General features: G+C 30.0%; 2 protein-coding genes across 3 annotated transcripts; one reads left to right on the forward strand and one right to left on the reverse strand.

Moving 5' to 3' along the window:
- Positions 1-5,311: 5,311 nt before the first annotated feature.
- Positions 5,312-7,967, reverse strand: LOC107623370 (N2,N2-dimethylguanosine tRNA methyltransferase). Its single transcript, XM_016325603.3, has 6 exons — positions 7,339-7,967; positions 6,782-6,982; positions 6,588-6,687; positions 6,158-6,358; positions 5,985-6,047; positions 5,312-5,680 (listed from the first exon to the last, which is right to left on the reverse strand). Exons 1-6 carry the CDS (start codon positions 7,965-7,967, stop codon positions 5,567-5,569), a joined length of 1,308 nt encoding a protein of 435 aa, XP_016181089.1. The 3' UTR covers positions 5,312-5,566.
- A 130-nt stretch (positions 7,968-8,097) lies between these two features.
- On the forward strand, positions 8,098-13,607 carry LOC107623369 (PAP/OAS1 substrate-binding domain superfamily). Of its 2 annotated transcripts, none has more exons than XM_021115024.2 (9): positions 8,098-8,505; positions 9,386-9,634; positions 10,407-10,583; positions 10,768-10,860; positions 11,046-11,228; positions 11,323-11,425; positions 11,538-11,720; positions 12,054-12,649; positions 12,735-13,607. In XM_021115024.2, the coding sequence occupies exons 2-9, from the start codon at positions 9,431-9,433 to the stop codon at positions 13,317-13,319; spliced, it is 2,124 nt and encodes a 707-aa protein (XP_020970683.1). In that variant the 5' UTR covers positions 8,098-8,505; positions 9,386-9,430; the 3' UTR covers positions 13,320-13,607. The 2 variants fall into 2 exon arrangements, with proteins under 2 accessions (XP_020970683.1, XP_016181088.1); XM_016325602.3 differs by having other exon boundaries at positions 8,305-8,441.
- The last annotated feature ends 2,979 nt before the right edge of the window (positions 13,608-16,586 follow it).

Here is a 16,586-nt window from a genome sequence, read left to right on the forward strand (position 1 = left end):
AATTAATTATAATAAGTAAATAATTAATAAATAAATAATATTGAACCCAAATCAAGTATACTAATTATTTGTATTAACTAATTAAGTATTTTTTTAATAGGCTCTACTAACTGTGCCCTTAGAACATAGGCTAAAAATATTATAAAAAGAAATATTTTATAAAATTTATTAAAAATTTAATATTTTTAAAACGTATCTTTAAGAGACAAGTTAGCTAAATCATTTTTTAATTTAATGTATTTGATTCATTCAACTGTATTAATTATAACTAATTAATTATATTTAATTTGATTTTATTAAAATAAATAATATTTCATCATTCAATATTTTATTTGATTCATTAAATTACATCAATCATAACTAATCAAATATTTAATTTAATTAGAATAGATATTAAATTATTTAAAATTTGTTTGATTCATTAAACCACATAAATATTAAATAATTTAATAAATAATATCTAAGGCAATGAAATAAATGAATTCATTTTATTTAATTTATTATCTTATTATATATATATATATATATATATATATATATATATATATATATATATATAAACAAGTATTAATTAATTGATACTTAAATAAAATGAGTATTAATTATTAAGAAGGTAACAAGTTTATACTATGTATTCATTAATTGATAGTTAAATAAATTATTTAAACTAATCACGTATATTTTTTAATTGCTCTCTATTAGTACGGTCTAGTAAACAAAATGGGTATTAATCATTGTAGTGAATGAATATTTATTAGTTTTAAATAAATTCATTTAAAAATATTGAAGGATTCCAATTCTATATGCCACAGTTTTATTTTGTTATTAATGTATATATATTTCTATATTATATATTCTATAATTTCTATATTCTCATATAATATTTTTAAATTTTTTTAGTTTAATTTATTATTTTTAGTCATAAGAATTTATTGTTTTTAGTCATTATTTTTAGACATCAATTCTATTTTTTTAATTTAATAATTCAACAACATATTTTAATTATATATAATTAGAATGTGCTTTTTATCCCTTTTTTCTCTATATTTTGTGTTTCGAGTGTAATGTTTGTAATTTTTTTATTTTTTATTTTTTCTATCTTAATTTTGCTAAAATTTTTTATAATTTTATTTTATATCAATTATTTTTTTATGTATTTTGATTAATAGAATTATTTTATTTAAAGACATTTTAAATTTTTATAATATTTTTATAAAAGTTGATTAATAGGTTCTTCTTCAAAAATTTTTTCTTGAAATTTGTTTAATAAGATCGTATTTTAATTTTTTCTTTTATTTTTTATATTCATTGATTATATTAATCTTCTATTACAATACATTTTTTATTTATTCCACACATTATTTGTTTTACCTTCTTTTACTTCTTTTAATTGTTCTCTTTATTTTATTTTTAATTTTTAATTTTATTTTTACTCTTCATATATAAATTTATTATAATTCATCACATGCATGTTCTTTTTGAACTTAAGTGATTTTTTTTAGGTTATATTTTATCATTGATGATCTATGTTATTTAGTGTGTTTATTTTTAATTTTTTAGTTATCTGTAAATATATTTATATGATTTTATTTTGTCCAGTATTTACTATCGCGTTTAGTAGATAAATAATAAAATTTTCATTTATTGTTACATTGATTGAGTTTGAAGATTTTATTTCTACTTTTATACATTTGTTTATATTGTATAATTTGTATTTGTGTTAGTGACATCACGGTTCATACATTTTAATATTTATGTAACAAATCTTATAAATTATTTTTACAAGTTATAATTTATTTTAGTTTTATCTGGATATTCAATTTTTAATAATAACTTTTATTTATTTATAAATATATTATTTTCTATTTTTATTTATTTATAAATATATTATTTCCTATTTACTAAGTGACTAGAGTAGTTTTACGTTACGAACCAATAAATGTTAGCAATTAAAATGATAAAAAAGACTAGCTAGATGGATATTCACCGAATTACTTATAATTTGGGACTAAATGGGGATCAGTGAAATTTTTGATGGGAACATGGGTCCCCTATCCTTTTCAAGGGACCCGTTAAATCCACGCGAATATAAATTTATTGATTTATCCTCATATATATATATTAAATTTGGCAATCTTAATTCTTGTCTCTAATTTAAACTCTTTTTTTTTTTCTTTCTAAACTTATCCTTAGTCTTGATTTTGTATCTACTCTTCCTTTAACTCATTTTCTCTACATCTTAAGTTCATCATCATATCGTTTAGTCTCGCCCTAAAATATTATATTATGTTATTATGTTGGAAGATATTTTTAAATTTTTTTTAAAATGTTATTTTTTATAATGAATATATTATGAGTTGTGTTAAATTATATTGAATTGATTATTTTATAATTATTATATTATAATTTTTTTTTGTATTTTTTCAAAGAATATTCATAAATAATTGTGGGTATCTGCATTGGGTTTTAAGAAAATGAACCTAATTCGAATTTAGGATCCTAACAATAGAGTTATATTGATCTTACTCATTGAGATAATATTTTGAGTCATTACTGTAATAAATATTATACTATTAAATATAATTATATTTAGTATATACAAAAGTTAGGTATACTTACAATAGATTTTATAATCAAACTAAAAAAATTCTAATTACTTTTTTTTTTTAATTTTAAATATTATATACTATCTTAATAAAAAAGTGAATAATAATAATCACTCACATAATTAAAATAAATCATCCTAATATATATGACACTACATATATCAAGGATTATGATAAATTATTTCTTTATTTTTCTAAAGATAATTTATATGTAAATTAACTGATCTTTATAATATACGATCTATTGCATAATTTTTCTCCTCTTAATATGGATAAATTAATAAATTTAATATATAAAATATAATTTATATTATTTAACATATGAAATAAGTAACTTAAGTCATTATCTAAGACAATAAATATAATAGTACAAATACCTACATATTTATTAGTATTAAAAAATATACAAATAATATAAACATGATTTTTTTGGTAGAAAAACAATAATAAAGATTATTAATTAAATTAATTACATAATAAAAAATTATGAATAATTTTTTAAATAATAATAAAAAATTACTATTTTTACATACTACAAAGTTTATAAAAAAATTTAGACAATAAATCAATTCTCAATAAATGATACATTAGCTCTGTTAAAAAAATTAAATTATATGTTATATATATATATATTATCGATTATTATTAATTTCTAACTCAACTTTTTGGTAATTAAACTTTAAATGATTGGAATTATTAAATGCTGCATTGTAGCTAATTAATTTTGTTTTTGTTATTAAAATTTTTAAAAAGTGAGTTGTTAATCAATTCTGAATTCAAATTTAAATTTAAATTTGTGTAAGAAAATATTTTGAATTTTTTTTCACTGACCAGAATTAATTTTGAAATAAAAAATTATTTTGCACATCATATTATAAGATAGTGTAGTCATTCGTTTTTTCTTTAATGGTAATTATTGTGAAATAAACTGATATAAAAATGGAAAAAAATATATTTACCAATCTAGGAATAATAATTTATTTTTTAATAGAATAAATTATATATTGAATAACAAAAGTTATTATAGTTTTTTTTTACACAAACTAATATACTCAACGACGGTATTTTGGTAATATTACCAAGAAATATTAATCAATCTAATAGCTTTTGTAATGACATAAGTTTATAAGTTTAGAAGTTTAAAAATCATGTCATAAAATATAAAATTTTAACTGGTAACAGCGTTAATCATATTGTTTGACTTCCTTAATGAATATGATACCAGTAAATAAAACTATCAGAGTTAAATTTCAACAAAAATAAATCTCTATAAGTATTGTTATCATCAATGAGAATTGTTCTACTTTCAAAACAAATACTATTTTCTTTCACTATATTTTTCAACTCAGCATGTCGAGAACTAATCCTTAACGGATTGAAGCTCCATTTATTAAGACTCTGCCGCTAGCCAATGAGTTATTTTTAATATTTTAATATTAAAAATAATTAAACTTTGATTTTAATTATAATTTTATAAAATATTTATAATAATAATTATTATATATATTTTTTTATTTAATTTTTTTAATAAAAAAATATATATATTTTTATTACTGTACGAAAACATATCTAATTATTAACAAAATTCACAACGCATAATTAATCTTTAATTGTTAATAAATTTTATCACTAATAATATTTTTCAAAAATAATATTGAGAAGATAATCGTACAAAGACTGGAATTTGGATCCTCTAAAGTTTGAATTTTACTTTAGAGAGTAAAGTGTGATCTTCTACCCTTGAATAGTTTTTCTTTCATATTTATTATTGGTTCCATCTATGAAATCAATGGTGAGAGATTACATTTTACTCTCTAAAGTAAAATTCAAACTTTAGAGGATCCAAATCCCAAAGACTGACACTATAATGTGTTACGTCAGCATATTTAATGATAGAATAATATAATATGATGATTATCAGATTGAGAAAAATTTTTGTAGTCATTTTACTTATTTGACGAATGCTAATGTGGCATGTGAAGAGTAGAGAGCTTAATGCTCCTTAGAAATGCTTTATTATTAGAGGTTACAAATAATTTAGTAATTTTACTTTTATTTTATAATCTTACCATAAAAGATGGTTATCCTGAATAACATGTTATCTTTTTAAATTTGACCATTGATATAAAATATAAAAAATAAAAAATAAAGAATTAATATTTATTTAATTAACAAAGAGTGTAAAAATATAACTTGAATTGGTCCATCATTAGTTAGTATATTTGTTCTCTCGTTAGAAATTTGAATCTACTTATATATTAAAAAAAATAAAATTTTTTTTGTCCCTAATGTTTATATATATATTTTTTTAATTTTTAACATTTAATTTGATTCAATTGTCTTAATTTTTTATTTGTGTCAAAATTATCTCTAGATGTTAACTCCATCTAAAATATTAGGGCCAAAATAAAAAATGTCAAGGGATAATTTTGACAAAAATAAAAAATATTAAAGATAAAATTAAATGAATCGAAAACGTTAAGCACAAAATCAACTTAAACGTTATGAATGTTTTTTAAGATAGCAAATATTAGAGACAAAAAATATACTTTTTCATAACAAAAAACCTATCAACACTCAGCCTCATCCAAACGCGAAAAAAACCTAGAATCACAGTATTAGAGAGATTGGTAATTTGCTACAGTGTGATGAAAGAAGTGTTTGTGTATTCTAAACAGAGTTTTAAGTGTTTAAAAGAACAAATATTATGAATAATGGAGTTTAGAATCTCGATCATCAATATTATTCAATAGTTTTCCTAAAAAATGTTCTCACTGGGACATAAACGTAATGCATATCTATCTCGCTGTTAATTGAAACACCAAATTAGGGCACAAAACTTGATTTGACCTAGAAAAGTAGATTCTACATTTAACACTTTCGAGCATCAAACCATGAAGACCTTGGGTGGCACTACCTGTGCGGTTTTACAACTAAATATAGGTTCAGCAACGAAACCATTATGAAACAGGAACTTGTAATAGTTCTTTTGCAATCCTAATGCATTCTGTCATGGGGCAATTGGTCTTGATTGCATTTGTGGCTATGTGAGACCTGCTTGCAGCATAACCCTCCTGCAATCAAACAACACAGTTTCTAAATCATTTTCTACAACAACAATGAAACCTTATCATACTAAGTGAGGTTGACTATATAGATCAAGAATGTCATTGCTTCCTATCATTACCATGTCTACCGTAAGCAGTAAGGGTATTTTCTACAATGTTAAAAATTTTAATTTTAGGATGGCTATCATCAACAACTTTGAAATAAAGTGAAGTAAAATATATTCTTAACAAAGATCATCCAAAGGAGAAATGCATAACTAATAAACTACACAATGTATGACTTTGATTCTGTTACCACGTTATAGAATACCTGGTGCATGGCATTCATCAAGGCCTTTAGTGATGGAGAATTAATTTTTGCGCGGCTTGCCATCTGAGTAAGTACAACAAAAACTACTGTAAGTTATTATTCTGACCAAATAGCTAAACATTCCTTTTCTACAATTCATTAATAGACATTGCTTCAACAAGAAGCACAAGCACCTCATCCAACTTGATATACCCAAATGGCAACTTAGGGTCACTTTCATCAATCATTCGGTTTATAAGCTTTCCAAGACTGTTTTTACTGTCACATTCAACCCATTCCCACTCCTTGGCTAGATTTAGCATGTCCGCAAGATATGCAGCATCGTGAAGAGGTCCAGTCCAAAGCGGTCCGGACACCACAAGGGAGTTTGAAACCTGAAAATGAAAAGTAATAAAAGATTGCAGAAGCTTCAATAGTTATATAAGTCAATAATTTAAGCAACTGACAGAATGGAAGAGTAAAAATAAGTGTTACATAACATAAATTCGTTGCTGCTACATAACTTACAAAGCATATTCAATAGGAAAAAGCAACTAATATATCTGGAACTTAGGATTCAAACAAACAAACTTCATGAAATCTTATGGAAAACCTGAAATATACCATTGGCATACTGCAAGAGCAACTAATCTGACCAAGTTGATCCCAAGAATATTCATGAGAATTTCCACATTTGTGGCAGTAACCAATATAGCCATAATGCCTACAATAACCATATGAGTTATAAATCAAATCAAGGGAGTAACACAAACAAGATAATTAGATAAAGGTGCAACACAAGCAGAGAAGTACGTTACCTACTGTCATGAATCTTGCCACGATTTAATCTGAGTAAGACTCTGAAAACAGGTCCGTGATATGCATAGTACGAAAACAAGGGAGTAATATGATACCCTAACACTGCAGCCTCCCTGGCAGCTCCACCTATAAGCATTCGCAAACCAACCTCATTCGAATATGGCATAGGGCGCACATAGGCTCCATATGCAGCTAAAGAACTAGCAATAAAAACAGATAGTAGTTACAGAACATGTCAAAACTTGCCTAGTCACATTGAATTTCCCAGAACAAACACAAACCAGGCACTGCAATTTTCACATGTTCATACACAGACACTAAGATTAGTCCAACTTGGTCACAAGATATCATCAAAACCACTAAAACCGTCTCAAACCAGAAACTGTCACATGTTTAAACAGACACCAACACTTGTACAACTATGTTATAAAACATCATCAAAACTAGGGAAAGCATCACAACCAAGCATAAATTCCTACAAATCTATAATTGAACTAGCTAAGATTATGACATGAAAAAATAAAAATAAAAAAACTAAATAATATTAGATTCTTACTGATGGGGACGGTGTCCACCAGAAGAGTATCCATCAGTAGAAGTCACATAGAGCAAACCACCCAGCCTCAAAGCATTCATTGCAGACCTCAAGAAAGATGAATCACTCCCAAAAGAATCAACATCAATGAAATCAAAGAAACTCTTTTGAAGATAATAATCCACCATCACACGATTAGCCTCCAAATGAGTAACCTTCCATCTCTCTCCACTCTCATCACAAGAACCCTTCTTCACCCTCGACAAATTCTCTGCAATCGTGCTTCCATAGCTATCATTCGCATCATTAGCAGCAACAAAATCAGCTTCAGCTTCAACCAAGTACCGAAGCGAACGAACACCGCACCCGCAAAGCGCATCAAGCACGCGCAAGCTCCCATTGGACTTCTTATGCAAGAAAGCGGCGAGTACTCCGAGGTCCCTCCCGGAGGCGCTCTCTTGCCGGTAGAATGCACCGCCAATTTCAAACTCTAACCCCCTTTCGGTTTGAGTCTCACATTTACAGCCACCCCTGAAATTCGGCGCAAAGGTGTTGACTTTGGAGCTACGACACGGATTTTGAGGAATTGAGTTACGTGAAATGCGAAAATGAGATGAGGATAGAGGAGTGAGAATAGCGGCCGTCAACATGGCGGGAAACTGATGACGAAGAATGGCTGGAAGTCTGTGTAACCGTCTTTGTATTTATGTGCGGTTTCTTTAATCAAATTATGACAAAATTTCAAAAGCCCTATGCAGATTACACGTGTTTGTGGATGAAGTTTGGGGTTTTGAAAATCTGGGGGTGTGTAGGTGTTTTTTTTTTACCAAAAAAGGTTCTGTTTTTTGGGTATTTAAGGGAACCAGATGATCGAGACACATCAGATTTCAGAGGCTACCAACCCCGGTGTATAGTTGGTGGGGACCACCGTAACTCTACAGTGCTTTTCAACAATTGGGGGCTTTTGAGTTTTGAGAGAATGAGTTTCTGTGCCTACTAGGGCTTATGATTTTCCTGCTCATTCTGCCATTGGCGATGGTGTTCTGTCGGTGTTTGTTTCAGCTTGAAAGGTGACCGACAGAACAGAAAAGTCATCACCTTTTTTTCTTTTGTGTTTCTTGAAGGTATTACTTTTCTCCCTTCTGCTTCTCTTCACTTCTGCTCTGATGGCTGATCACCTTTATTGAGGTAAGTAAGAGGACACAATGGGGGTTTTCATGGAGGGAAAATTCTGTGACTATATAGTTGTCTTTTTTTATTTAAAATCAGAAGGCCATTAGTTTTTGGTTTTTGGGTGCCATCTCAGCTCAATGTACATTCTTTTATGTTCCTCTCTGCATGGTTGAATGGTTAGTGATCTAAATTTTCTGCATCAAACGTAAGTGCTGAATTTGAATTTCTCAAAATATTGATATCATACCTGTTATGACATTTGAAACCATAACAAGGACCTCCTTCTCTCCTATCCTTGACTCAGCATCTCAGCCATTAATGGCTTGCTTTGTTCTGTGTTGGTTCACTAATAATGAAGGCTTCACTTCATTGTAATATAAAGTAAAGGAACTCACTATTGGAGTTACAATTTGATTTTGATGGTGAATTGTGAGAGAAGTTTTCTGCATGTCTTGTCCATCAGAACTCACCTCAGTTGCAGTCTTAAGTCATGATCATTGTTTCTTCAAATTTGTCACTGCTCTATTTTACAAGTTTTTCCTTCCAATTTTTTTTTTGTTCGTGTATCATGTGACTACTTTTCCTGCATAGTTCTCTTTCGCAAGCATTTGGATTGGATGAGGAGTGATTGATGGTTTGGGTGGGGGCTTATTGGCCGCATTGTGTGACTTTCAACTATAAAACTTTGCATCATTCACTGTAGATTTGACTAACTAGTACTGCTTGTTCTATCTTATCCATCATCCTAGGTTCTCTGGAATGTAATTTGGCTAATTGTTTCTGTTTTGATAAACTTAATTTTCTTGTAAAAAGATCCATGCTTTTGGGGTATGTTTTACTGTTTTATGCGCAGTGATTGTATACAATGCTGACATTGTGTTTTGGTTTTTTCTAGGATTTTAATTTGCAGGATATCTGAGTTTTGGTATTTGCAGCTACCATGGAAAATAGGCAAGAAAATTTGTTTCCCCCATCCTTGCCTAACCAACAACTGCTGTTCTTCGATGAGGAACTATGGCTGATGGCTGAAGAAAGGGCCCAAGAGATACTATGTACAATTCAACCAAATGTAATTTCTGAGGTGACTAGAAAGGAGATTATTGAATATGTTCGGAGGCTGATTAGAGGTTACTATGGAGCAGAGGTTAGAATATTTTGATCCAATTTGCATATTTGTAATTTCCATTGGTGCAACATTGGCCTTTTCTTTTAATCTGTTGCATTTGTGTCCGCCTAATCATGCATTGAATGTTCTTTGATGTCTGTTTTGTTTATGGATGATTGGTTGGTTGGTACTTATATATCCCTTTTTGGTTATCCTATCTTTCTTTTTCTTTCAGAAGCAGTTAGATTCTAGTATGATTTTACTACCCTAAGAAGCCATATTACATTATTTTCTTAATGGATTATTGTTATTAGGTTACAGCAACCTTGTTTTTTTCTCCTGTATGCCGCAGTCTTAATTTATATGACTAAATTGATTTTCTTCAAAATCTAAAATAGATTTTATCCATGGAAGATGAAAGTTATCATTTCCAATTTAAGTCTAGTGATCAATATGATCCTACTTTCTTCAACCTTCCATGTGATGCTTTACACATTGAACTTCCTCAATTAAAGAAATTCACCATTGTCCCCTATCAGCTGAAAGTTTGAATGCGCATCTTCACTTCCTCGGACCATTTGTTGTCTTGGGGATTGGACACAATCTCTTAAAATCATTTGCCTTCAATTCAAACATCGATGATTTTCTTAACCTTGTTTCTGGTTCTAGTTGATGCGTCATTACTTCTAATTTTAAAAGCCTGGACTTTTAATTGCTAATAACAAGTTCATTTATTCATGAATATGCATTATACCAATTTTATAGCATTGGCCATATATGAATGTTTTTCCCTTTTGTGGGCCATGTACAGGTCTTTCCATTTGGTTCAGTCCCGCTAAAAACTTATCTTCCGGATGGAGATATTGACTTGACAGCTCTCAGTCATGAAAAGGATGAGGAGGATTTGGCTAACATGGTATGCAGTATGCTCCAAAGTAAAGGCAATTCTGAATTCCAAGTGACAGACATACAACATATACATGCAAAGGTTAAGGGCAAACTATCTTATTCTTTGTTGTGATTAGAACTTTGAAGTTAATGTTTGTATTTCAAATGCTATCTTGATTTTTTAAAAAACAAACTATCGAATCGAATATGAATCTTATTCATACAATATCGCAAATTCTCAATTTTGCTAGACTTGATTTTGATGTTTGGATGATGGACTGCAGGTCCAAGTTGTGAAATGCACGGTGAAAAATATTGCAGTTGACATCTCTTTCAATCAGATGGCTGGACTTTGTGCTATGCACTTTCTTGAGCAGGTGAAATCTAATTTGTGCTAATTCCCTACTATTCATGTCTAGTTCTTGATGCTATGGTTCTTTGAAATGATTGTTCCTCAACTTTTTATTTTTTTAACCAAATCTGACTACAATTCATTTCTTTTTCCTGTTAATATGGTGACTTGCTAATTCTAATTTTATATTTTTGTTTAAAAACTTCTCAGGTTGACAAACTTGCTGGGAAAAACCATCTTTTGAAGCGCAGTATTATCTTAATCAAAGCTTGGTGCTATTATGAGAGCCGAATTCTTGGTGCACACCATGGCCTGTTATCCACATATGCAGTGGAAATATTAGTTTTGTATATTATCAATCTTTATCATTCATCATTGCGTGGTCCTCTAGAGGTAAATTGAATCTTGAGTAAATTTTGTTTGTCCTGTCATCGCTTCAATTTGCATATATGTGAAGAAGAAACCCGCTGACTGCTACTGTTAGCAGGTGTTGTACAAATTTTTGGACTACTACAGTGCGTTTGATTGGGAAAGTAACTATGTCACAATTGATGGTTCCAAGCCCTTATCTTCACTTCCAGAAATTATTGGTATGTGATAAGCATTATTGGATCATATTAGCAATTGGATTTATATATGACGATGGGATTGTTTAGTTTTCAAGTGTTCGTCATTGATAATCTCAACTCGTGCATGTTGCAGAGACACCAGAATGTGAGCGGGTCGGTTTTTTGCTTGACAAAGAGTTTCTGAAAAATTACAGGGATACGTGCTCTATTTTAGCAAAAGAGTCCGAGACTAAAACTCATGAATTTCCCACCAAGTATATGAACATTTTGGATCCTCTAAGAAACGACAACAACCTAGGTCGTAGCGTCAGCAGAGGTAATATTTTAAGGACTTGATCCTTCATAACAATTTAGGGACTTGAGAAATTTATGTAGATTCTAATATTATCTCATGGAAATTATTGTAATTTGGAGGAATATATACATGATTGGAAACCATGTATGAGTTCTCTACAATTTTGCATACAATTAACAAATGCATTAAGACTTGCTTCAATATCTTTGCAGATGTTTATATCTATTGGTCTCTTCTAGTGTTTTATATATGATGCTTAAGTAACTAAGCTATTGGCTATGGTATTTTATGAATTTTCAAATCTGTAAATTTTCACACTTTTCCTTTGCTTAGTCGTAGCCTTATTGCCTGCAGGAAATTTGCATCGAATTAGATTTGCTCTTTCCTTTGGCGCTCGAAAGCTTAAGGAGATCCTTGCACTTCCTGGGGAAAAGATGGGTTCAGCACTAGAGAGGTTTTTCATGAACACTTTGGACAGAAATGGGAAAGGGCAAAGGCCAGATGTTGAAGTTCCTGTTCATGCATTTGGTACTGGAAGATGTGAAGAACCTGTACTCTATGGAGATTGTGAAAATTACTATGATGCCCTACAATATCTTCAGTTATACTGTAGCTCTCCCAGGCCGTTATCTGCACTTCCAAGCTCACAATCATCAGCCACTCAGGCTGACATCCATGCAGTATCGACGCAACAAAACTGGAATTTGTATTATCAAAGTGGTGCTAGTGTGTATGTACCAATACAGACAGATGTATATGCCCCAACATGTCCTGATGTTTATGTACCAATACAGAATGATGTATATGTCCCTATACAAACCGATGTATATGCCCCAGCACATACATTCTATCGACAGAATGTTCCGCACGCAACTTTCGGCCTTGAAGCAACTTTCGGCCTTGAAGAAATACGGAAATCACGAGGAACTGGCACATACATACCTGATGTGGTACGTTTTTCTTCTTTATCAAACTTTTCTCTACCTATTTAGATTTTGTTAGCTATGTCATCTCTAACAATGTTGAATCTTGCAGACTCATAATTCTTATTGGGATATGCGCTTAAAGGAGAACAAACCAAGGAGACATGCTCCTGTGAATCACCATAATGTGTTACCAAAATCACCTCCGAAAAAGCCACCACCGGAGGAGGTTCATTCCAAAGAAACAAACAGTAATTCAAATATTGTCAAGGTTGCAAATGAAGAATTTGCAATTCCTTCAGGCATGAGTCATAATGTATTGCCTAAATCACCTCAGGAAAAGCAGCCACCAGAGGAGGTTCATTCCAATGAGACACCTGGCGCAAACGGTAATTCAAGGCCGTTTGAGCTTGCGAAGGAAGAATTCCCTCTTCTTTCAAGCATTCACCAAAAAAGCACACCAGAAGTCCAGGAGTCTATTCATTTTACTATCTCTGAGCAGGCCAAGAATTCCCCCTTATGTCAACTCAATATCAAATTCGGAAGTTACGGGAAATCAGAACCGAGTTTGCCAACAATGGATAAGAAGGCGGATTCCAGCGCTTTGTCATCCGAGAGCACAATGATTGTTGTTCCAGGGATGGCAAAGCAGAGGAACAAAGAATGTTCTGAGAGTGATGTGAAGAGGGGCGAATAGTATCTAACTGAAAGATAATTTATAGGATATTCAGAATAACATCAGTTAAGGTAATAGTGGTAATAGTCAATTTCTCCATTTATTTTCTTAGTTGCTGAGATGTAAATTTGGGATAAACTAGAATTTGTTGCTAGCGAGAGTTCAAGGCTTCATAGGCACAAGCCATTGGTATAGATGTTAACCAATTTTGTTGTGCTTCGTTTACTTTTTCATCCCTTGGAACAGATATATATCCCCATTGTCTTATGAACTTGTAAATTATTAATATTTATAGTCAGTTAGACATAATATGTTGGATACAAAGTTGTTAACTTCTTGCTTTCAAGCTTGTCTGCAATCAAAGGCAAGATTTTCTTTTCTTTGATGTGATCATAGGTAAGCTTGGAGAGTGGTAATCTTCGCTATATTTATTTTGATAACCAGTGATTCAGTTTAGTTAATTCATACCTATGTAATAGATCTTTTGTACGCAGTGGCTCAATTCTCTCAAGAGGTATAATTTATTTGTTTCATTGAATAGCTTTTAATTTGTATTGATACTTAAATTCGATTTTAAATATATTAATAGTGTAAACTTTTGAAAATTAAAATCTTGATTTTTATGTCCAACATAATCTTGATTTTTTTATATATATCTAAAAGTTTATAATAAGCATATACTATAGTAGTCAACATTTACAAAAGTATTAAATTATTATTAAATTGTATGAAATTTTAATTCAATAGCTGGATACCATGGATTAATTTTAAGTAAAAAATTTCCCAAGTTTTTTTTTTGTATTTTTATTTTCAGTCCTACTACATATTCAAGTTTTATTGGCAACCAAGTTCAATCAAATTGGTCCAAGTCTAACAAAAAATAGTTTTATTAGTGAAATTGTGTCTTCTCACTAACATAAAAGTTTGTATCCCACACTCTTTAACATGAATACATTCTTCTTCTTTGTGTTTTTTCTTCTTCTTCGTGTATTTCCTCTTCATCGTTGTTTTTTTATTGCTGTGTTTTTTTTTCTTTTCCTCTATCTCTTCTTGATGATTTTGCAGCATTATATATATTTTTCTTTGTTTGATTTTTTTCTTGTTTTTATTCTTATTAAGAGAGTAAAACATGAATAATTATGAGAAGATGAATCAAGAAGGAGAAGATAAACAAAAAAAGAAGATGATGATATGACAAAGAAGAAGAGGAGGAGAAGTTTTGAGTTATTTAGAATTTATCAGAAAATAGCACCGAAACTTTTTAACTGTGACACAAAATTTTCTAATTTTGACATCGAAATTTCTTAACCGTGACACAAATTATTGTTAATAGGGTGAAACAAGAATTATGAAAACGTGAAACAAGATGATTATTATGATAATGATGATGATGATGACAACGACGATGATGATGATGATCATTATCAAGGTTTTGAATTGTACAATAATTTAGCAGAAAAATAGCACCGAAAATTTTTAACTATGATACAGAAATTTTTTTATTTTTGACACCAAAATTTCTTGCCTGTAACATTGAAATTTCTTAACCGTATTATTTTCAACTAAATGTACTTTTTTTTATCATTGAACTACTTGGGTGGTATGAATTCATATATAAGAGGTTTAGTTATTTCTGTGTCATTTACAAATAAATTGATGTATTTTTTGGTTCAAAAATATATTTGAATGTATTTTATTGGTTGAGTGAATTAAGATTTTGGACTCGTGATTCTTTAAATATTTTTTGTATCATTTATCAAAAATTGTTGAGTGAATTAAGGTTTTGGACTTATGATTCTTTAAATATTTTTGTATCATTTACCAAAAATTTCTATGTCATTTTTAATTAAATAGTGTGTTTTGTTTTCATTGAATTTATTGTATGATATTAAACTGAAGAAGAAGAAGAAGAGGAGGAGGAGAAATTTTGAGTTATTCAGAATTTATCAAAAAATAATACTGAAACTTTTTAACCATGACATAAAAAATGTCTTAATTTTAACACCAAAATTTTGTAACTGTGACATAAATTCTTGTTAAGAGGGTGAAATAAGAATTATGAGAATGTGAAAAAAGAAGAAGACACAAGAAGTTTCTTAATTTTAACATCAAGCATGCCACAGGTTCTTATTAAGAGGATGAAACAAGAATTATAAAAATATGAAAGAAGTCAAAAAATAATACCGAAACCTTTTAATTATTTAGCCATGACATAAGAAGTTTTTTAATTTTAACATCGAAATTTCGTAATTGTGACACAAGTTTGTTGAAACAAGAATTACGAGAATGTGAACTGGTTTGGTGAAATAAGAATTACGAGAATGTGAACGTGTTTGATGGAAGAAGAAGAAGGCGTAACATAAGAAATTTCTTAATTTTAATACCAAAATTTCGTAATTGTGACACAGGCTTGGTGAAATAAGAATTACGAGAATGTGAACAGGTTTTTCGTAATCGTTACACAAGTTTGGTGAAATAAGAATTACGAGAATGTGAAGAAGAAGTTTTTTAATTTTAACACCAAAATTTCGTAATCGTGACATAGGTTTGGTGAAATAAGAATTACGAGAATGTGAATATGTTTGGTGAAATAAGAATTACGAGAATGTGAACAGATTTGGTGGAAGAAGAAGAATAAGAAGAGACGACGATGATGATGAATTGTGCAGAATTTATAAGAAAAATAGTACCAAACTTTTTCAACCATGATAATAGAAATATAATGTACTTTTCTTATTGTTAAACTAATTGTGTGATATTTAACCAAAAAAAGAAAAGGATTATGATAATGATGACAATAAAAAAGCAAGAGAAAAAAAAAGAAAAAGAATAAATCGAATGAGAAAAGAAGGAGGAGGGGAAGGAAAAGGAGGTGACGACAACAATAAAGAAAGATAAAGACGACGAAAAACCGTGATTGAGTCACTGAATCGACTAGAAACCATCCAATCGAACCGAATTAGTACCCGGTCGATTTTCACATTTTTGACGAAAACGATGTCGTTTCGTCTATATATATATATATATGGGAAAACGGTAATCCGCTACCCAAAAGACCAGAATCCTAATCCCCTTCCTTGAACACACTATCAGGTAACAACATCTCTCCTTCCCGCTCCTCCCTTACTCCTGCACTTGCTTCGTCCCGCCGCCACCGTTTCACCGCCATCGACGTAACTGTTCGAAGCCGCCTTCCCCACTTTGGGCATCTCCGCCACTGCTCGAAGCTGCTGTTTCCGCTGCGAATCATCTCGCGTCATTTTTCTGTTGCGCAACCGCTGTTCCACT

The sequence above is a fragment of the Arachis ipaensis genome, chromosome B10, assembly GCF_059453495.1.
Source record: "Arachis ipaensis isolate K30076 ecotype BB chromosome B10, ASM5945349v1, whole genome shotgun sequence".
NCBI lineage: Eukaryota > Viridiplantae > Streptophyta > Magnoliopsida > Fabales > Fabaceae > Arachis > Arachis ipaensis.